The following is a 22921-nucleotide window of genomic DNA, read 5'->3' on the forward strand; positions in this document are numbered from 1 at the left end:
TACCAACCAACATCAGAACTGGTTAAGCAAGCATATTTAGCGTTGCAAGCCAAACCTGTCAGTGCGAAGAAACTAGTTCGACTCTGAGTAAGAAACTACGCACTAATACATAATTTTGGGCCTCATTAATGGGCCTAATAAATCATATAAAATGGACCTTAACAAGCCCAGTTAAGATTTAGCCTTATTCATTCAAGAGGGTTATTTTGTGGATGAGCTCCAGAGCCTAACAAGCCCAGACCCCTACCTCGCATAAAATATTAGTGTCGTCATATTCATGTAACTTTTGTATGTTCTTTTTTTTTTTTTTTGTTCATAAAACATGCTCTCTTTTTTTTTTTATTTAAAATAAAAAAATTATCACGTCTTTTTTAATATTACACTTGATATAAATATTTTATAACCTTTTACATATTATTTTCTCTGGCTTCATTATATACTTGGTGGACGGGGGAGTGTTTATATAAAACATTTGTATAAACTATTAAAAAAAAATTATATAGCGTTATGAAAGAATGAAAAGTGTATAAATAAAAGAATGACGTAAATGATTTAGAATGTCTCAAATTTTAAAGAAATATACATACGTAGATAGATGTAACTGTTGGCTTTGGGTTTCTCTTATGTGTTGGAAGTCCAACAATTCAAGTTAACCCAAGAAGAATTAAAAACTTACTTTTGTCACTTGTTGCCCTAGCCGCTTTTGTTGGGAGAAGAGTCAATTGGATGTAGAGATTGGTAGAGATTGAGAGAGACAATTTTTATCCACGCACACGAGAGAATCGACAAGTAAGAGATAATTTCAACCCGGTTCCGATCAACGGTCTCGTCATCTTCGGATGTTCCTTTTGGTATCGTTGATTTCTCCTTATTTGTTTGTATTCGATTTTGAATCTTATTGGTTGGGGATTGGAATGGGTTGTTTGTAGTTGGGAGATCTCTTGTGATTGGGGTTCGATTCTTGTATTTGGGTGTGGAGGTTGATAGCCCTTTTGATTGTGGTTATCTTTTGATTGTACGAACCTTTTGAGATAGTGGATTTTGCCTTGGGTCGGGTGATAGGCCTCGTGGTTTTTATCCTTCACTTTGAAGGAGTTTTCCACGTTAAAAGTTTCGGTGTCTCGTATTGTTATTTCCGTTTTTATTGGTGGTTGTCATTCATCTTTTTTGGTAGAAAAAATAATTGATTGAAGGCAAATGTTTTGGTGGAACAGTTTGAACACACTACTTGAGCGTGACCACGCTTAAGGAGTACGTCGAATCTAATTTTGGTTTGCATTTTGGCCTTATTCCGGTATTCTTCCAACATAAAGTGGTATCAGAGCAAGGTTGTTTGGGAGTGTTATTTACCATTGAAAGATGGATGTGAACTTGGGAAGAATGATTTGCTTAGATGGAACAAATTATCATGTTTGGAAAGGAAAGATAACTGATCTTCTATACGTGAAATCTTCTATATGTGAAGAAGTTACACTGGCCAGTGTTTTCTGCGGCAAAGCCTGAAGTTGAAACTAGTGATGCGGATTGGGAATTGAAGCATCGACAAGTATGTGGTTTCATAAGGCAATGGGTAGAAGACAATGTTTTGAATCACATTGTGAATGAGACCAATGCCAAAACATTGTGGGACAAGCTGGAAAGCTTATATGCTTCGAAGACTGGCAACAATAAGTTGTTTATACTCAAGCAGGCTATGCGTTTGAGTTATCATGAGAGCAAGTCTATTTCCAATCACATAAATGAGTTTCAAGGATGTTTCGATCAGCTGTCAGGCATGGGAGTGAAGTTTGATGATGAGGTACTTGGTTTGTGGCTACTTAATACTCTTCCAGATTCATGGGAAGGTTTCAGAGTCTCTTTGCCTAATTCTGCGCCCGATGGGATAGTCACTTTGGAGTTTATCAATAGTGCTATTTTGAATGAAGAGGTGAGGAGGAAGACTCTTGGCACTTCATCTTCTCATTCGGAGATCCTTGTTACGAATAATATGGGAAGAAGTTGGAACATAGGCCGAGATCATGGGAATTGAGAAAAGAGTCGAGGAAGAAGTAAGTCAAAGCCAAAATACAAAGACCTTGAGTGTCATTATTGTGGCAAACAGGGACACATCAAAAGATATTGTTTCAAGTTGAAAAATGAGCAGAAAGGCAAAGACAACAAGTATGAGCATAAAGATGATAATATGAGCAATGATCGTGTGAATATGGCAATGCCGGAGGATCTCGTCATTGTGTATGAGGAAGAGGGAGTTCATCTTACCCAAAATGAGACTAGTTGGGTTGTGGATAGTGGAGCTGCATTCCATGTGACTGCTAATAGGGATTTCTTCACATCATATACTCTGGGAGACTTTGGAGTCTTGAAGATGGGAAATGATGGCTTGGCAAAAGTAGTAGGCATAGGAACAGTGTGTTTGGATACCAGTAGTGGATACACACTAGTGCTGAAGGATGTGAGGCATGCTCCCGATGTTCGACTGAATCTAGTCTCCACTGGCAGGTTGGATGATGATGGATATTCTTGCTATTTTGGTGATGGAAAATGGAAGATTACCAAAGGTTCTATGGTAATTGCTCAGGGTAAGAAAAAGTCCAGTTTATATTGGTTTCATGCTATTATTTATGCGAATGGTGTTAATGCAGTTCAGAATGGGAGTTCTTCGAGCTTATGGCATAGGAGATTGAGTCACATTAGTGAAAAAGGACTCGATACTTTGGCCAAAAAGAATCTACTCCCTGGTATTACACGTGTTCAACTTGATAAGTGTTCACATTGCCTTGTGGGAAAGCAAAGACGGGTTTCTTTTGTTCATCACCCTCCTACGAGAAAAATAGATATTCTTGAATTGATCCATTCGAATATGTGCGGTCCTTTGAAGGTAAAGGCTTTTGGAGGTGCAGTTTATTTTGTTACCTTTATTGATGATCACTCAAGAAACTTATGGGTTCGAGTGTTGAAATCGAAATATCAGGTTCTTGATGTTTTTGTTGAGTGTCATGTTTCTGTTAAGAGAGAAACATATAAGAAATTGAAGTGCATAAGGACTGATAATGGAGGTGAATATCATGGACCGTTTTATGTTTATTGTCGAAAGCATGGTATTCGACATCAGAAGACGCCTCCTAAAACTCCGCAACTAAATGGCTTGGCAGAAAGGATGAATAGAACGTTGATGGAGAGAGTCAGATGCGTGCTTTCGGATGCTAAATTGCCTCAACATTTCTGGGGTAAGGCTTTATATGCAGTTGCTCGCATTATCAACCTCACTCCTACAGTGGCTTTGCAGACAGATGTTCCTGACAGAGTTTGGCACGGAAAAAAAGTATATTATGATCACCTCAAAGTTTTCGGATGCAAGTGTTTTGTTCATGTGCCTAAGGATGAACGATCCAAGTTGGATGCTAAGACTCGACAGTGCATCTTTATTGGCTATGGTGATGATGAATTTGGCTATAGGTGTTACGATCCTATTGAGAAAAAGCTTGTCAGAAGCCGTGATGTTGTATTCATGGAGGATCAAACGATTGAGGACATTGAGACGAATCATAAGTCAAATGTTCAAAATAAAGACTTGATTTATTTGGATCAAGTTTTTACACCAAAATTGGGTGGTGATGAAAATCAGTCTGTCGGCGATAATGTTGTTGATGATGTTGATGTTGGTCCGGATTCAGTAGATATGGCAAAATCTTCATTGAGAAGGTCTACCCGGGATAGACAACCCTCCACTAGGTATTCATCTACGGAGTATGTGCTTTTGACCGAGAATGGAGAGCCTGAAGAATATGAAGAAGCAGTCCAAAGTCCTGAAAAAGAAAAGTGGATTGTTGCTATGAAAGATGAAATGCAATCCCTACATGCTAATGACACGTATGAGTTAGTTGAGCTTCCAAGTGATAGAAGAGCATTGAAAAATAGGTGGATCTATAAGGTGAAACATGAAGAACACTCATCATCTCCTCGATACAAAGCCAGACTTGTTGTGAAAGGCTTTAGTCAAAAACATGGTGTTGATTTTGAGGAGATTTTTTCACCGGTTGTCAAGATGACTTCTATTCGAGTTATCTTGGGTTTGGCTGCTTGTCTTGACTTAGAAGTGGAGCAAATGGATGTCAAGACGGCATTTCTTCACGGTGATCTCGAAGAAGAAATTTATATGGAACAGCCTAGAGGTTTTGTGGTGAAAGGGAAGAAGAACCATGTATGTCGATTGAAAAAGAGCTTGTATGGGCTTAAACAAGCTCCGCGGCAGTGGTACAAGAAATTTGAATCTGTTATGATTCAACAAGGGTACAAGAAGACTGATGCCGAACCTTGTGTTTTCGTGCAGTGGTTCTCAGGTATTGATGTTATCATCTTACTTCTTTATGTAGATGATATGCTCATTGTAGGCTCTTCAGCCTAAAAAATAAATAATCTAAAGAAAGAGTTGAGCAAGCATTTTACGATGAAGGATTTGGGGCCAGCTAGAAGTATTCTTGGGATGTATATTTCTCGGAATAGGAAAGAGAAAAAGTTATGGTTATCCCAAGAAAAATATATCGAAAAAGTGTTGCAGCGGTTCAACATGGACAAGGCCAAAGCTACTTCTACTCCGCTTGCTGCTTCGTTTAAATTGAGTGTGAAACAGTGTCCTTCTTCTGAGAAAGAAAAGGAAGATATGCATCGGATTCCTTATGCCTCAGCAGTTGGAAGTTTGATGTACTCCATGGTGTGTACTCGGCCGGACATAGCTCACGCAGTTGGTGTTGTCAGCCGATTCATGTCGAATCCTGGCAAAAAGCATTGGAGTGCAGTGAAATGGATTTTGAAATATCTTCGGGGAACTTCGAGTATGAGGTTGTGCTTTGGTACTGATAAGCCGGAGCTTGTTGGTTATACAGATTCTAATATGGCTGGAGATATTGATAATAGGAAGTCTACTTCTAGATACTTGATAACTAATGCAGGGGGAGCTATTTCATGGCAATCCCGGTTGCAGAAATGTGTTGCACTATCTTCCACCGAGGCGGATTTTATTGCTGCTACTAAAGCTTGCAAGGAGTTATTATGGTTGAAGACTTTTGTGAGTGAAATCGGTTTCGCTCAACAAAAGTATTTTGTATTGCGACAATCAAAGTGCGATCCATCTTAGCAAGAATCCGACATTTCATGGGAGATCGAAACATATTGATACAAGGTATCATTGGATTCGAGAGGTTTTGGATTCTAAGTTGATTGAAGTTGATAAAATCCACACAGATGAAAATGGTGCGGATATGTGCACTAAAAGTCTTCCAAGAGACAAGTTCGAGTTCTGCATGATGGCTGCAGGGTTGGTTGTGTCCTCCACATAGTTGGAAAGGGGAGAATTGTTGGGTTTGGGTTCCTCCTATATGTTGGAGGCCCAACAATTCAAGTTGGCCCAAGAAGAATTAAAAACCCACTTTTGTCATTTGTTGCCCTAGCCGCCTTTGTTGGGAGAGGGGTCAATTGGGTGTAGAGATTGGTAGAGATTGAGAGAGACAATTGTAATCCACGCACGCGAGAGAATCGACAAGTAAGAGATAATTTCAACTCGGTTCCGATCAACGGTCTCGTCATCTTCGGATGTTCCTTTTGGTATCGTTGATTTCTCCTTATTTGTTTGGATTCAATTTTGAATCTTATTGGTTGGGGATTGGAATGGGTTGTTTGTAGTTGGGAGATCTCTTGTGATTGGGGTTCGATTCTTGTATTTGGGTGTGGAGGTTGATAGCCCTTTTGATTGTACGAACCTTTTGAGATAGTGGATTTTGCCTTGGGTCGGGTGATAGGCCTCGTGGTTTTTATCCTTCACTTTGAAGGAGTTTTCCACGTTAAAAGTTTCGGTGTCTCGTATTGTTATTTCCGTTTTTATTGGTGGTTGTCATTCATCTTTTTTGGTAGAAAAATAATTGATTGAAAGCAAAGGTTTTGGTGGAACAGTTTGAATACACTGCTTGGGCGTGACCACGCTTAAAGAGTATGTCGAATCTAATTTTGGTTTGCATTTTGACCTTCTTCCGGTATTCTTTCAACAGTGACGATAGTATTGATAAGCAGGAGTTAAAGTGTGGACAAGTGTGTGTGTGTAAGATTAGAACCAACGGATCGGAATATGCTATTGGTATTTCCTTGGGACCTAAAAAGGAAAAGTGAGCAGCAGCACAAACCTGATGGCTGATGTGATGATGTCTCCATCACAATTCACACATAGATTATATATAATTAATTAATTAATTAAAGTTCAAATGTCACTAAAAATGTAACATGCAATGTAATAATATGAATATTGCAGGCAAGAAATTAAGCAAATAGATAAAATCAAAGGAGTCAATATAATTATTTAATAGTCAATTAGGGCAGTGGTTGTGTTGTGTGGCTTTGGTTGATTTGTTTTGGAGTTTGATTTGATATCACCTTTTTGATCATTAATAATTGTTTCTATTCTATTATATAGGTCTCTGTGTGTGTCCATTATATATATATATATTCCAAAATAAATTCAAGCAAACTGCAGTTGCTGCTGGTCGAGATGTGTATTTTTTTTTAATTTTTTTGAGTGGGGTGAGGTCTGACCTACAAGAATAATTGGTAGTTTAGCTAGTTAGGACCATCACCATGCATCCTGTTTTTATTTAATAAATAATAATTGTCTCTTTAATTGTATTTTTCTTGCAGTGCTCTCTCTAGCTAGTTATTAATGTATGAATAAATATTATCGATTAATAGATTTTATTTCTTAATTCAGGTATTAAACATTCCACCCACACATGCATGGGATGGGCTTGCTTGCTAGATTGCCTCTCACTCTGCAGAGTCGAGTCTCACTTAATTAATTAATTAATTCAGATGATGCAATTGCAAGCTAATTAATTAAGGTGGGTTTGTCGTCTGTACTGTACATGTAAGAAATGTACGGGTCAGAGATGATCGTATATCTGAATCATCCTCTCTCCATCACCAAGGACGAGGATATTTATAATCAATCTTAACGTGGATACATATAGTTAAAGCTTCGGATTCTCCAAAGAATACACGAAATTCAAAGCTGATGATCAAATTGTCCACACAGAGACCAAAGTCCTTCAAAAGCGGCAAAGCCAAATCAAAAATCAAAGTCTCGGATCGTCCAAAGAAGGCACCAAATTCAAAGCTGATGATCAATTTGCCAACGTGCAGATCAAGGCCCTCCAAAAGGCGGGAAAATCAAATCAAATATCAAAGGCTCGGATCGTCTAAAAAGACATAAATCCAAAGCCGATGATGTAATCGCCTACACGGAGACTAAAGCCCTTCAAAAGACAGAAAAGCCAAATCAAATATTAAAGTCTCGGATCGTCCAAAGAGGACATCAAATCCAAAGTCAATGATCAAATCGTCTGCACGGAGACCAAAACTCACAAAACCAAACCGAAGACCAAATAGTTTCCCATCAAAGAAGCCATAGAAAACCAAATTGGAAAACAAATCTACCCGGAAGGAGAATCAAATGACCTATTTTGATAACAGCATCCGCTTTAAATTCAAATCAAATATAATTTGTACAAATTTTTGTGTTTATTAAATATAACACAATTTTTTTATTTTTTTATTTTTGTCTATAATATAATATGTGTATATATTTAGTGTGATGATGAATAATTAATTAATTAAGACGAATAGAAGGTGGGTTGTTGGATTCATTCTACTCAAACATGTGATCATGTCATGTGAGTGTTAGTTTAATTTTCATGAGACGAGACGAGACCATGGGAAGTGAAGGGGATTAATATATGTACTATAATATTGTTGCATGGTGAGGCTTTTTGGAGATTAATTAATTAAACCAATTAATTAAGATGAAAATGACAAACTAACATCTCTTTCTGATCTTAATTCTGCAAAAGATGACAACACAAGCACAGTGAGAGAGAGGGACAGGGACAGGGAGGCATAATAATTCCTCAAGTACATGCAACAACATTCTTCAACACCCCACCATCACCATGTAATAATATTAATTACTTACATAGAGTGGCGACGGCAGCCCCCGCATCAAATGGTTTGGAAATGAAGGGGTGTCGATTGATCAGGTCAGGGGAGCTCCCATGGATCCGACATGTCACAAGCCTAGCTAGCTAGTGGTATATCTATAGTATAAACATGCAAATTAATTGCAAAGAGAGAGAGAGAGAGAGAGAGAGAGAGAGAGAGAGAGAGAGAGAGAGAGAGAGAGAGAGCTTCTATTTAAAAGTTTTATGCGGAGTGGAGGATTCTCTCACACTAGTGTCAAATCACATCACATCACATCACATATATATTGTCCATAAATGAACATTTTTTGTACGGCCCAAACACCATGCATATATTAATTAAAATACTTAAAACATATATATTAGTGCATGTGCATGTGCATGGATTGGGGGTGACAAGATCCGAATGGATCTCCCACTCCCACTCCCACTAATTATAAAAATAAAACCAAGAAGAAATATATAAGTAGAAGCATGTATGGCGTGTGCAAGTGCAAGTGCAAGTGCAACTGTTAATGTTGGTGCAATGCAGCCTGTGGTGGTTAATAATACTAATACTATTTGAAAATTGACTAAGCAGGAGATGCCCACAAGTGACGTGGAATCCACCAATCACGGAGCCATGTGGTGCTGACGTGGGAAACGACCACATAGGAGAGACAGCTTTATTACACAACTCAACTCAACTCAACTCTTGTGTTCCGTTCCTCCTTCATGTTGTATCTAATAAGTATGGTATTGTTCAATATTACATCCACTTATGTCTAGTCCACTAGTTTGTATTTATCTTAAAAAATAGTTCAGATTTAAATTCTACAATAATAAGTATAAAAAGTAACAAATCTTGAGTTGTGGTAAGTGGTAAGCCTGATAAGGATCCCCACTTACCCATCCATCAAAAAGGTGCACCAATTGACACACACACACTCACTGTCCACTTCTAACATCACTCGCACACTCGATCACTACAAATCATGTCTGTGTTTTTATTTAATCAACATATATGTCTCCTAAACTTCCTTTTCTCATTTCTTCAATAATACGAATGATCCAAATATAGATATATTCCATGGTCTCAAGTAAAAATCAATATATAATTACTTAATCAATATTACTGAAAATTGAATAAATAATGCCGATCGAATTTGGTTTTTTCCTGGCACGTGCAATGGACCCGTTGGATTATTGAAGACCGTTCATGTAATGTAATGTAATGTAACTCATCGACTCACTAAAAGGCAGGCAGCTGCTCATCATTGCTAAAGAACAACTTAAATCATCACTAAATGATTATTATTGTATAATAATAATAATAATAATAATAATAATAATAATAATTCATCAACCAAAATACATCGAATATTGCACCACACCTCTCTTTGCAACTTGCAATTACTTACACACACAATAATCATAATAATAATAGTAATAAATATGGTTTAATTACAATATTTCATACAATACAATGGTTTACTACCTACTCATTTATTATATTTTAAAAGTATCTTTTATTTTTATTTTTTTTAATATCCAATGGGACCAAAGCTCCTCCGTCGTCTACGTCGGTCTTCCGCCTCTGACTATAAATACTGCGCGCCACCACAATTCGATCGAAGCTGCTCACTTGTCAGTGAGATACTGAGGCCATCGGTGCGTTACCATCTCCCTAAATTACTCAGTTGTTGTCCAGTAGATTATACCTGCTGGAACACGTTGTCGTTTGGAATTTTTTAAATTTTTTGGTGTTTGAGATGATGATCGAGGTGTGATGGAGCAGAAGCACGCTTTGTTGTCTGCATTGAGTGTCGGTGTAGGATTAGGCCTCGGTTTGGCTTCTGCTTCCACACTCGGTCGATGGACTTGCTCCTCAGCTGGTGGAGGCATCTCCGCCGAGGAAATGCACATGGAACTGTTTCAATTGGTGGTTGATGGAAAGGAGAGCAAAGTTACCTTTAATGAGTTTCCGTATTATCTCAGGTGAATTTTGAGAAGATAAGTTAAACACAAGTTAAGGTTTTTCACGTGCTCTGGAACTTGTTTTTTGTGTTGAACGTGTTATGGATTGTGAGACGAATTATATAACTTTTGTTTGCTTGGCCAAATTCTTCAAAATTTGTTTTCTTATGGATTGTTTGTTGCTAACCAAAGTTGCGTCATGGAATTCACTTGTTGTTATATACCAGAAAGTGATGCTTTAATCTTGTTAGTTTATCGGGGTAATACTTTGTGGACATGTGGTGTTACTTGAACGGTTGTACGCTTTGGTGATATGATTCCCTGAAATCTTCTCGAAGTTCGGTTTTCCATTAATAGACATTTTGGAATTTAACATTAAAATCTTTGCGGCCAAGACTCATGGCTTGTGATGACCTAAATAATTTATAGCTAGTCCCCATTTTGAACATCTTCCATTAACTTACCATTCGATGCACAGATAGCCTGAGTTCGATCCTTTTTTTGTCTTTTGCTCCTGTACATAAAGATACATTTAAACGGAGAAACACAAGTTATTTTGAAGCCATTTAATTTTGTGTATCCAGAGATAAATAGCATCCGACCTTGTTCTCTGATTTTACCCAGCTTTAGGAATTCTGTGATGGTAGGATATGATAACAAAATTTTTCATTTGCCTTTTCAATCACTGTGCAGTGAACGCACACGTATATTATTGACAAGTGCAGCATATGTCCATCTGAAACACTTAAATGTCTCTAAGCACACTCGGAACCTTTCTCCAGCAAGTCGGACTATATTGCTCACGGGACCTGCAGGTTTGATATATTTTTATGCCTTGCATATCTAAGTTTAATCTAAATATTGATCTTAAATTCATGTTGCTGTAAATGTTGTGAATTTTCCTTCTCTTCTAGAACTATACCAACAAATGCTTGCTAAGGCTCTAGCACATTATTTTGAAGCAAAGCTGCTCCTCCTCGACATAGCCGACTTTTCACTTAAGGTGCTCATGCATGATTACTTTGATCTTGTATGCTGATACACTGTATATATATCCTTTCAGTTTAACTGTGCTCAAACACTTACTTGTTATCTTTTATTTGGTCAATGATCACAGATGCAGAGCAAGTATGGCGGCGCCAAGGGTAACATTGTATGTAACTATGTATATTATCTTTTTTTTAATAAAGAATTTTTTAAAAAATGATGATGAAATTTAACACTAAATAAGTTTTTGTTTATTTAATTTCCATAATATGCCCAAAGAGTTGAAGATATTATACTGATACTGATACTGATTTTTTATGTATGCTATTCAGAGGTCTCTCTCAGAAGTAACAATGGAACAAATGTCTAATTTTCTTGGTTCCTTCTCTATTCTTCCTTCAAGAGAAGACAAAACAGGTTCGAACACAATTCGCTGTACTCTTCTTCATTTTTTTAAATGTTTAGGAACTCAAATGTTCCATAGATTATATGGTGCTGGTGATACACTTTTGGATGGATTTTAGTTTTTGTTCTTCACCTGCTCTTTTTATCATATTTTTCATGTCAAACCAGGGAAAGAGTTACTTAGGCTGACTGTAAAAGTTGATATCTGGTTAATGTTTGAGAATAGTAGCATCCACAGTTTTAGAATTTGTTGATATCTTGTGATTGTTTAGTTTTATTTGGCATCTATTCCTGTCATTACTTTCAATGGAAACTTCAAATGAGGAATAATAGACTGCATGCTTCCCTACAGATTTGGAGTCAGTATTCACATATTAAGTCGTGTAGATTTGTATCAGAAAATTTTAGTAAGAGTTTCGTGCTTTTATTGCCTAGTCTGAACTTGCAGTTAGAAGCCATGGGTTGAAGTAGTAGTACTCGATGCACACGTCACTTAAAGTACAACACACAATGTAGGACTCAAATGCCTGTGTGATTCAAGTTTTCCTTTCCCCAAAAGGAAATCTTTCTAAAGCTCTTTGGCTTAGTATGCGGTTTATGGTGAATAGTACTATATGCTAATTTCATGGCACTCAACAGATTTTGAAATGATAGAATATGTAGCATCTTGCTGATCGTTGTTTCTCTGATTTTATAGCTCCTCCCAAGCGCATCAACAACTGGTGTTTCGATGAGAAAATTTTCCTTCAGTCAGTATACAAGGTAATTGCATGATAATTGATGGCTTTTACGAATTAAAGTAAACTTGTCAATTTGATTATCACTCTCCTGTATAATATTTGAGTATGCTGATGTTCTGAAGCTATATGACATTCTTTAAATCTTGACTCATCTCTTTTCTTATCTTCCTTTAACACAGTGGTGTTTTATTCATTCTCAATTATTAACAAAAAGAAAATTGTTATTTGCAGGCATTGGTTTCAATTTCTCAAACAAGTTGCATCATTCTCTATATCCGAGATGTTGAGAAAGTTCTACTGCAATCCTGTAAACTGTACAAATTGTTTGATGAAATGTTGAAGAAATTATCTGGACCAATTTTGATTCTTGGTTCCCGGAGACCCAACCAGCCTGAAAATTCTCAGCAAATCGATGACAGAATTAGTTGTTTATTTCCCTATAATATTGAGATCAGACCCCCTGAAGACGAAACTCATCTTGTGAGCTGGAAATCTCAACTGGAAGAGGATTTGAAGAAGATCCAATTTCAGGACAACAAGAACCATATAGCTGAGGTGCTTGCAGCAAATGATATCGAGTGTGATGATCTAGGATTGATTGGTCATGCAGACACAACAGATCTAAGTAACCATATAGAGGAAATTGTTGTTTCTGCAGTGTCATACCATTTGATGAATAACAAAAATCCAGAATTCCGCAATGGGAAGCTTGTCATCACATCTAACAGGTACATATTGGATCCTACACTGTGAACACTGTCCCTCGCATTATCTTAACTTAAAAAGCAATTGGTGCAGTCTCTCCCACGGATTGAGTATTTTTCAAGAGGGGAGAAGCAGTGGCAAAGATTCCCTTAAAATGGAGAGCAATGCTGAGTGTTTCATGGTATGCCATTATTACACCTCTCTTTTATATCATATATATATATATGTGTGTGTGTGTATATATATCTTTTCAGATTCTCGTTGTATTAAGTGTTCTTGTAACATTCTACATTAGGATGGTGCTGAACGGACAGAAAATGCTGGATCAAAACCTGATACAAAGTTTGAAAACAAGACGGAGGTAGAAAGATCAATTTCTGCGAAGATGGATGGTGAAAATACATCAAACTCTAAGCCAGTAAGCCTAGAAATTGTTGATTATCCAAGTGAATTAAAGATTTACGATTAGATGAAAACTCTCAGATAAATCCATGCAATTTTAATCCTCTTCTTCTACTATGCAGTTATAGTCGCGATAACAATTCACTTAACATAGGATTCATATTATATCAATCTATCTATATATTATTTTTCTACCATGCTTCATCGCATGCAAGCAGGGATCTTTTTATGCAACCTTGAATGTTAAAACACTATTTTGTAAATGGGAGACAGTGAGGTATAATCTCCCACTTTGTTATCTTGACAATCAAAACCAATATTATTTCTAAAACTCGGAACATTTATCTACATATAAAGTTATTCTATATTTACATTTGTATCAGTTCACTGATTTCTATAAAATGGTTTAATTCAGTTTTAAGAGTGTATCTTTTTAGTTTCTTACAGCTGAAGATAGTAGAAATATTTCAATTGCCTATTTATACAATGTTGAACTTTTCTTCCTTCCATCCTATCTAACTGACTACATCTTGACTGAAATTCTCTCAGGAAGCCCCTCCCGACAACGAATTTGAGAAGCGCATAAGGCCAGAAGTTGTCCCTGCAAATGAGATTGGAGTAACATTTTCCGACATTGGTGCTCTGGATGGGATTAAAGAATCACTTCAGGAGTTGGTCATTCTTCCCCTTCGAAGACCAGACCTTTTCAATGGTGGGCTTCTGAAACCGTGCAGAGGCATACTGCTCTTTGGTCCTCCAGGAACAGGAAAAACAATGCTTGCCAAGGCCATTGCAAATGAAGCTGGCGCAAGCTTCATAAACGTCTCAATGTCTACCATCACTTCAAAATGGTTTGGGGAAGATGAAAAGAATGTCCGAGCTCTTTTCACCCTTGCAGCTAAGGTTTCTCCAACCATTATATTCGTGGATGAAGTTGACAGTATGCTTGGCCAGCGGACAAGAGTGGGAGAGCATGAAGCGATGAGGAAAATAAAGAACGAATTTATGACTCATTGGGATGGCCTGCTGACAAGACCCGGTGAGCGCATTCTTGTTCTTGCAGCTACAAACCGACCTTTTGACCTTGATGAAGCTATAATCAGACGGTTTGAGCGAAGGTACACTTCCACATCTCATCGCATCATCTGTTTTTTCCGTGTCGACACCACAACTCATTCTTTTCCAAGTCCCACTTACGAACAACCCACAACACAACCATCTCTGAACTTTGATCTTGTGTTGAGCAGAATTATGGTTGATCTACCCTCAGTGGAGAGCAGAGAGAAGATATTGAATACCCTGTTGTCTAAAGAGAAAGTGGAAGATCTAGACTTAAAAGAACTTGCAGCCATGACTGAAGGTTACAGTGGAAGTGATCTCAAGGTTTGTATATTTATACTTGAATCAGTCGTCGACTTACATTCCAATCCATCCGGCACTGACTTGTTGCAGCAACTTACTGGTGGAGCCAGATTTTATGCGTAACTGCTGCTTACAGACCGGTGAGAGAACTTATCCAGCAAGAGAGGCAGAAGGACAAGGTATAGTGAACTTGTCGAAACATGACTCTACAATTTATACTCAATCCGTGAAATTACAAGAAGTTGTCTATTTGTAGGAAAAGAAGCAGAAAGGCGAAGAAGGGAAGAGCTCTGAAGCTGAGTCTGCATCGGAAGAAGCAGCAATTAAAGAAGAAAAAGCCATTTCTTTAAGACCGCTAAACATGCAGGATATGAGGCAGGCAAAGAATCAGGTAACGTACTCAAAATTGTCTACGAAATTTGGAGTTACAGCTTGAGCTTGAAGAATGCTTCTTTCTTTCAGGTTGCTGCCAGTTTTGCTTCCGAAGGATCCATAATGGCGGAGCTGAAGCAATGGAACGATCTATATGGGGAGGGGGGTTCAAGAAAGAAACAGCAGTTGTCTTACTTCCTATAGAAGGGGGGAGTCACCGGTGCAAATCTACTTCACAGGTTAGTCTCTATGTGGTCTTCTAGATTGCAACCGGTCTTGCTTGCTTGCCATTATTAGTATTGATTTGATTTTAGTAGAGCCATGATTCAATCCTTGTTTAAATTATTTTTTACATGCATGCATGATAGATTTTACGAGTTGGGATGATTTTGCAAATCTGTGTAAATTTGTATTTTGCATATTTGCTTTCGAGTGTCTCCAGTAATTAATTTTTTATCTATTTCTACCAGCACTGCCCTGCCCTGCCCTGTAAGTAAGTAGTGTGACCAAATTAGTTCACATACTATAAATCGTAACACAATTGCTGCTACATCTCTAAACCCTAAACCACATACATATATCATATCATGAATAATATGATTGAACCTAAAAGCTTCCACGTCGTCATTATCTTTATGCTTGACTTATAATTTATCCTATATGTCTTGTGCTATCAGCAGCTCTTATACTGAAAACATCATGACATGAAAATTGCTTGCTGACTAGTTATAATAAACAAACCCAAAAACCAACTCATGGGTTTCTACTATCAGACAATTCAATCACAACTCAAACCAGAGGGCCTACTACCCCTCCCAATCACTGTATGCCAACATATCATGCCACAACAGGGTTTCACAGGTGCTTCTTGTCTTTCAATGGCCCTTTTGGAATTTTACTCAAAAACTTGGCATCGAAAATGGCGTACTGCTTCTTTAGCTCTGCCTCTGCTTTCTCCGCAAATGCATCCACCTGATCCTCATACTTTTCATAAAACAGAGGCAGTGTGTGTAGCAATACAATACCTGCGTTGTTACTTGTAAGAATAAATGAAATAGAAAGGAGATCAGACAAAATAATCCCAAACAAGACTTACAGATGTAACACAAGGTCAAGAAGTTGAAGCAGCTTCCAATTATGGAAATAAACCAAAGCCCAGCAATCACCTAAAATTCCAGAGGTGTCCCATGTCAACAGATCATAATTAAAGACATGCCAATTTAATCATCCGACTACACTTTCAATCAATTTAACTGAAAATAATCGAATTAAGGAGCAATTTGGAATCTATAAATATACCGCAATGAACTTCCTAATATCTCTCTCCAATGCAATATCTCGAAGAATAGCAAGAGCTCCATTGAGTTCGATTGTGACGGCGGAAGCCAAACTCAGTACAATATCCTCAGGGATAACAACTTTAGGGACCTTGGGTCGAGCCCTGAGAAGCACAAGAGAAGGTCACAAGACTGAGAGCACAGATCAGTAATAGGTGTAATTTTATAGATCGGGGAAAAAGGAAAAAACTATACTTGTTAACAAAGTTGGATGCATATGACAACAGGAAAATGATGACAAGAGCAACAATGAGGGCATGGCACACTAGCGTAAGCAAGTGGTAATCAGCCAATTCAAAAAGCACCCATATTGTGGTGGCCACTCCAAGCAAACCAGCAGAAACCTTTTTGTCTCTCCATAGAAATACATCAGCAGCTGCCAAAGCATCCATCCATGTGAGAATATAAATAAGTTAACTAAAATGAGATAATCATGATCACACGGCCACAATTAAAGCTTAAAGGAATGAAGACATCTTATTAAGACCAGAAACCATAGATTAATAATATTACCACAGCACACATGATCAAAATAATTTTGACAATGTTGTATAACAAAAATAAACCATTGGATCGCCTGTCAATAAGTCATCGGTTCGCCAACACACAAGTATTTCATTTGAACATTACATTTTGTAACTATAATTTGCACCTTTTTCAACCGAAATTAAAAAATTCCCATCACTACCATCGAAACCAATTGAATTGCGTGCATTTCATAACACGTCGAACACAAACGCGAAATCATATACGATCAAAGATCTGAATAATCAAAAGCAATCTCAAATATTCAACAAAAACAAAAACCGTACGTTTTCCGCCGCCTAGAACCTTGTGCACTGGCTTCTCTCGGCCGAACAGGCGGTAGATCTTGGCCTTCATAGAATATGCAGCCGATTTGATTTCCTTGTCGTCATCGGAGTCCGACGACGAATCAGAGCCGTGCAATTTCTCCGTGACCTTCTCCATCAGAGATTCACCAGACTTCTCGTGTTTCTCAGGCGCGCTGTCGTGATCGGCCATGGGATCCAATATCCGATCTCAATCGCCGCCAAACAGTAATGCCGATTAGAAAACCTTCTGTGCTCTTCGGATTTCTCGAAGACGAAAATGAAGGAAACACACAGACAGAGAGAGAGAGAGAGACACGACATGACGAGACCACATTTATAGCATTGGTGGGTTACGAAACGGAATTCCGGAGCCTCAGGCTCGGAGTAACGGAAATCAGGAAATCACCAGTGCTAATGGCTCGGTCGTTTAACGGACGTCAGCTGGTGTTGGGGTTTGGGTTTGGTTCGCATCAATACGTCATGACGTATTTTTGAATTTCAAACGCACAACGCCCTCCAAACGACAAAGTAATAAGCTATTAGTTCTATTATTATTAATATCATTTGACATACAACATATTAATACGTGAAAAAATGAAATTGGGCTATATAGTTGGGCCAGTTTTAGCCCAATATCTGCAAAAGAACTCTGAATCAAGCCCAATATTGAGGCGCGAACAAAGCTTCCGCTGTCCGGCCAATTCCACCCGTCGACGGAAGAACAGTCATATCGACGATCAAAAATCCAAGCGATTTCCTCACAAGCAATGTTTACAATTCTCATCGCAGGGACTTTGAACAGCTAACTAATCTCTTATTAGCGAAAGATACTATTTCTAGATGATGAATCAGTGGTTGAACAACGAGACACGAATAAATTTTCCACAGTCCGGCCAAATTCAGTGATGCTTTGTTGACGAAAGAACACTCACACCTAGGATCAAACTCAACGCAGGTATTTTGAACAGTTAACCTAGTTTCTTATCAGCCACAGACTACAGCTACTATTTCTAGATGAATCAGTTGCTTTCACATAACCATAAATCACACACCACACGGAAACAAACGAGAAAACTTGAGAGGAGTCGATCAATCATACCTTTCTGCTCATGGTGCTTCCTGGTAGAGAAGCTAGGCTAAGCTAAGAGGAATCAAAACCATGAACTCGATCGAGCTGCAGCAGTTCTCTTCCAAGGAATCCTTACAATCTATATCTGCTGCGCTTACCCATAATTTGCGTTGCCAGGCTAGGCTGTATGCACTATGCAGTGAAAGAGAACATTCAGAAGAATATACTCTCGTATTGTGGAGCCTCGCTGGGCTTTATCAAAGCCCAATTGGGTGCGTGTATTTAATTATAGATTAATGATGACATATAAATCGATATTCATATCATAGTTTGGTTGCAAATTTAATTTTTTAATATAATATAAAAAAAAATGTTTAAGGTAATACTTTTTAAAAAAATAATTTTGTATAAATAATAAAAAATCTACAAAAGATCGTTTTTTTTTTTTTATGATTTTATCAAATTTTATCTCTTCAAAATAATCAAAACAAACACCTACATTTTTATTATACTAAAAATTAGTACTAAGTTTAACACATTACATTAATATTTAAAACTATCATATTAATAATTCAAAATTGAAAGCCAAATGCAAAATTTATCTGATGCATACAATCCATGGTTGATCAGATCAGAAGCAGCAATGCAAAGCAGAAAGAGCAGTGGAAACCAAATATTAGTCAGGAAGGGAACAGAAGTAAACCACCACAGCTTAATGTAGAAATGAAAACAAAAATAAACAATAGCTGTTACCAATCTCCAAATTTAAGGACCAGACTTTAATCTTTACATCATCAAGACAAAAAACACTACCAAGAAGAAAACACAGTTGGTGGATTGAAGCAGTAGATATGATATGAACCTTAAGTTCTTACTCAAAGGGATTCTGATCTTGTCAAGCCTGGATTTTAGTATTCCCATTTCTTCAACTCCATGCCGTCTGGGGCGCTTCCTTCGACCTTTTTGGAGCCGACTTCCTTCCAGTTAGTTGATAACACTGTCCCATTTGACTCAATCTGTGTAATGTAGGACAACAGAAGTGCTACTTAGTGAAGAAAAATTACTTTAATACACTGTTTCTGGAAAGATTCTTACAAATGATTTGCTCATTGCTCTTCTGGTGTCCTCATCGGCATCGCGGTATATGTCTCTAAAGAATTTGTTCAAAGCTGCATCACCATCGAGTTTCTCTTCCTTTTCCTGATGTATTAAGAGTAAGTGAGGCATGCAGGTAAGGGAAGGGCGTATTCGAATGTCTGATTATCACATATTCATGTAATAAACAAAAATACGAGGTTCGTACCTCCTTCTTCACTTGAGCTTCCAGTTTATCCCAATCCACTCGCTTCGGCTTGGAGGAAGGGTATGTGGGCTTCTGGTTACCTGTTGACGATGGCGCTTAAGTGGGAGGCTGATCCGATAGGTTGAATCATAAACAAATTGAAACCAGTTATACCTGATGACATATTTGCTTTGGGGACAACAGGGACATCCTTCTTAAACTCAAGTGAAGTCCAGTTCAGGTTATCAGCTTTGGCAAGCCGAATTTCAATCTTTGTAGACATGACAGTATATCTACATTTTGAAGGAACTATCTGCTTTCCAAGAATATAACATCAGATAACCAGCAGTGTTGGCAGAAAAGACAGACGGTTATTCAATGTAAGTGCTTAAATAAACTGTTCATGCAACACCATCAATATGTTTATTCATCCACATGAATAGTGAAGTGCAAAAATGACATGAAGTGCAAAATCCAAGCTGTTAGTCCTGAAACGATAAATTCAGAATCAATCAAGGGGCGTAGATTTAACACATCACCTTTCCGTACAACCGAGGTTGAAAATGATAAGGTTCTTCTCCAGGCAACTCAATTTCGATGCTAAGCTGAACATTGAAAGGAGTTCACAGATCAGGAAAATTGCTCTAAGGCTATTAGAGATACTGTGGTGAAAAATGAAATACTAACTATCTGTTCACCAAAGTCAACTGCAACATTGTTTGCCGGTATGCCCTTCGCAAATATTGTCACCACCACTTCATCTTGTTTTTGATAAAACTCATGCCTGCAGGCAGATAATATGGAAAATGAGATTTTAAAAATAATAAAACTTAAAACAGTACAATACAGCAATACTACAGTATGAATGAAAGAAGATGACATTCTATTCACAGAAGTTACCAAACAAAAGAAGAAAAAGTGATTCTCAAACTAAAGCATCCCAGGAATATAATTGCAATGTTATATGCATTTGCACATAACCTCATATTTCTATTCATGGGGTATGGGGGCATCTATGAAGTCTAGAAATGTTTTGTTTTGCAATAAGCAAAAACCACAAAGTTCTATTCTCCTTTGAAATCATTTAATTCCTGAAGTATGAGTTATTTTGCAATACTAATACAGTATATATTCTTCTTATGCTTCTTGGAGGCTTGACATATAGTCAGATAGTTTATGAATTAAAGTCCTTTGACCATGTTAGGGGCACAACAGTTCCATTACATGAGGGCTGTAAAGAATCTTCACAAGAATCAAATATTCCCTAGTGACACTGAGGACTACCTTATTTGAGTAATGGCACAATCTAAGCTCTCAAAAACAATTAAAACGGGCCAAGAAACAAATGTTAATGTTAAAGTGAGCAATCACATCATAAGCAGAACAAACTTCAAGAGTTATATATAACCTATATTTTGGCTTAGCAGATGCCACTGTTGTTCCTTGGCTGTGCAAGTCAACTGCAGGTGTCAAATTATTTGGAACGGGGGCATCTTTGGGAGCATTATCAACCAATTTCGTAGGCTGCTCTTCAGTCTCCTCTGAAATAGCCAAGAGTAACAATCCACAGTTATGAGAATGCAAAGGCAAGGAACCATGGAGGATGACCAAAAGCAATAGAGATGAAAAAAAATAATAATAATAATAATAATTAACTATGTTACTTTGCTCTGCATCTCAAGAATGTGCATAATCAAATTATGGCAATCTCATTAGTTAAAACGTACAAGATAAGATAAATTCTAACATATTCGAAATGACACAAAACAATTCTAGCAAAAGATACTTGGTACGGCATGATGCGAGGCCTTGCCATGCCATGTGTCCAAAAAGTGCAAAACATAATGACATATAAAACTAACATAACACACATGGTGCATGCCTCTGTGCCAGGAAAAGCCACAGGCACGTGCGCAAAAAGGGCACCTCTTGATGAGGCATGCCTCACCATACAAAATGGCACAATGGCGCAGGCCATGGTGAACCTTCTATGACTATAATCACAATCAAATATATCTCTAGATGAGGAAAGCAAATAAATGCCATCATTATAGAGCAAAAATCACAAAAAACAAATCACATCGGTAAAGATAGACACCCAAGTTACCTGCTATGAGTACATCACACTCCTTAATCAAATTCGCAAACCTGGAATCTCCAGGTGCTAAAGAAGCACCAGTTTCCAAGGCAGTCTTAGCAGTTTCGTACTCCTCAAGCTTCATACAGGCCGTGCTATAAGCAATACATAATGAACAAATTAGTTAAAAATATATCTATGTGGCAATAAACAAGCAAGCCAGAATCAAAGTCAAAGACATTTTTTGTTCGATCTTGGGGCACTAAGAAAAACAAGAACTCTATTCTAATTTAACTTGATTACATTAAGTTAAGTAAGGCTGCCACATATGAAAATTTTGAACTTATATGTTGCTTTTGATTTCAAGGCTACAAGTTGGGAGTGAGAATATCAAAGAAAATTGACCTTCAAGGAACTCTTCAGGTATATATGCTAGTACAAACACTTCCATGATAAAATCTGTCATGTGGCAGAATAAACTGCATGACACTCAATAACTTTTTGCTCTCCAAGGTAAGTACAACACGGTTGACTTCAAACTTACACCAACATAATACTTCAATATCAAGTGTACTTACCCCTTCCGCAGATATGCTTTTGCCAATGATGGATCCAATTCGATGGCCTTATTCGCATCAGCAACGGCCTCTGCGAGGACAGTAATGAAGTAAGTTTTCAAGGTGCAAAGCAAGAAATGCAAAAGGAAAATCAGGTCACCATCATTCAGCACAAATACAAGAAACAGAAGAGAAGATAGAACACAACATATTGAAAGTCCAGCCTTGAAGATGTTCTGATACTGATACAGCAATTTAATCCTATAGTTGTTCACGTTTTCAATCAATTCACTAAAACACATAAACAATAAACCCCACCGCATCCATTCACATCGTTGCACACAATCTAATCTGAAGACCATAACCGCATTCACAACACCGCAAGCCGCAAGAGCATCGCCACCGAAACAACGAGAGCATCAGCACATGAAAAACAACAACGATTAACTAAAGAGTAAATTGAGTCACCAGTGAAATTTCTGAGTTTAATATTGGCCTGAGCGCGGTCGGCGAAGAGATCGGCGTTATTGGGACTCAGGGCGATGGCTTGAGTATAGAGTTCAACTGCCAACTCGAAATGGTCGTCTATAAAAGCCTCCTTTGCTTTGGTTTCCAGATCCGACGGCGCCATTGATGAGGGAATGAATTGATAACAGCGATCAATTAGCAGTGGCGATTGGCGATTTGCAAGTGGTGTTTGAATGATTGATTAGAACTCTCTGGAGACTCGCGATTGACACCCCGTTTAGTAAACACGACTTTTAGAATTATTGCCCACTTTTGGTTTGTGGGTCGCTCTAAGCCTCTACTCTCTCTACACAC

General features: G+C 37.8%; 3 protein-coding genes across 3 annotated transcripts; 1 reads left to right on the forward strand and 2 right to left on the reverse strand.

Moving 5' to 3' along the window:
• Positions 1 to 9653: 9653 nt before the first annotated feature.
• On the forward strand, positions 9654 to 15837 carry LOC127245836 (calmodulin-interacting protein 111-like). The gene is made up of 14 exons (XM_051266915.1): positions 9654 to 9992; positions 10665 to 10786; positions 10886 to 10974; positions 11089 to 11124; positions 11291 to 11375; positions 12061 to 12125; positions 12335 to 12831; positions 12902 to 12989; positions 13104 to 13226; positions 13760 to 14328; positions 14458 to 14593; positions 14683 to 14751; positions 14829 to 14963; positions 15035 to 15837. The coding sequence occupies exons 1-14, from the start codon at positions 9784 to 9786 to the stop codon at positions 15146 to 15148; spliced, it is 2337 nt and encodes a 778-aa protein (XP_051122872.1). The 5' UTR covers positions 9654 to 9783; the 3' UTR covers positions 15149 to 15837.
• LOC127245840 (reticulon-like protein B2) lies at positions 15545 to 18366 on the reverse strand. Its single transcript, XM_051266922.1, has 5 exons — positions 17094 to 18366; positions 16477 to 16657; positions 16244 to 16385; positions 16041 to 16110; positions 15545 to 15969 (listed from the first exon to the last, which is right to left on the reverse strand). The coding sequence occupies exons 1-5, from the start codon at positions 17302 to 17304 to the stop codon at positions 15800 to 15802; spliced, it is 774 nt and encodes a 257-aa protein (XP_051122879.1). The 5' UTR covers positions 17305 to 18366; the 3' UTR covers positions 15545 to 15799.
• Positions 18367 to 18872: 506 nt separating this feature from the next.
• Positions 18873 to 22877, reverse strand: LOC127245839 (protein SGT1 homolog). Its single transcript, XM_051266921.1, has 10 exons — positions 22568 to 22877; positions 22121 to 22190; positions 21573 to 21697; positions 20874 to 21006; positions 20153 to 20249; positions 20005 to 20070; positions 19640 to 19778; positions 19487 to 19566; positions 19279 to 19383; positions 18873 to 19199 (listed from the first exon to the last, which is right to left on the reverse strand). Exons 1-10 carry the CDS (start codon positions 22728 to 22730, stop codon positions 19092 to 19094), a joined length of 1086 nt encoding a protein of 361 aa, XP_051122878.1. The 5' UTR covers positions 22731 to 22877; the 3' UTR covers positions 18873 to 19091.
• Between the last annotated feature and the right edge of the window lie 44 nt (positions 22878 to 22921).

Source organism: Andrographis paniculata, unplaced genomic scaffold, assembly GCF_009805555.1.
Source record: "Andrographis paniculata isolate CXL003 unplaced genomic scaffold, ASM980555v1 Contig25END, whole genome shotgun sequence".
NCBI lineage: Eukaryota > Viridiplantae > Streptophyta > Magnoliopsida > Lamiales > Acanthaceae > Andrographis > Andrographis paniculata.

Bases quoted from the DNA above. Each gene is read 5' to 3' on its own strand.
- LOC127245836 (XM_051266915.1), top strand. From the start codon at position 9,784: ATGGAGCAGAAGCACGCTTTGTTGTCTGCATTGAGTGTCGGTGTAGGA. The intron at 13,227-13,759 runs GTAAGCCTAGAA...AAATTCTCTCAG, and splicing joins ATACATCAAACTCTAAGCCA to GAAGCCCCTCCCGACAACGA. The intron at 14,752-14,828 runs GTATAGTGAACT...GTCTATTTGTAG, and splicing joins AAGAGAGGCAGAAGGACAAG to GAAAAGAAGCAGAAAGGCGA.
- LOC127245840 (XM_051266922.1), bottom strand. From the start codon at position 17,304: ATGGCCGATCACGACAGCGCGCCTGAGAAACACGAGAAGTCTGGTGAA. The intron at 16,658-17,093 runs GTACGGTTTTTG...ATGCTTTGGCAG, and splicing joins GGTTCTAGGCGGCGGAAAAC to CTGCTGATGTATTTCTATGG. The intron at 16,111-16,243 runs GTATATTTATAG...CTGGAATTTTAG, and splicing joins ATATTAGGAAGTTCATTGCG to GTGATTGCTGGGCTTTGGTT.
- LOC127245839 (XM_051266921.1), bottom strand. From the start codon at position 22,730: ATGGCGCCGTCGGATCTGGAAACCAAAGCAAAGGAGGCTTTTATAGAC. The intron at 21,698-22,120 runs GTAAGTACACTT...TATTGCTTATAG, and splicing joins AAAGCATATCTGCGGAAGGG to CACGGCCTGTATGAAGCTTG. The intron at 20,071-20,152 runs GTTAGTATTTCA...TTCAATGTTCAG, and splicing joins TTGACTTTGGTGAACAGATA to CTTAGCATCGAAATTGAGTT.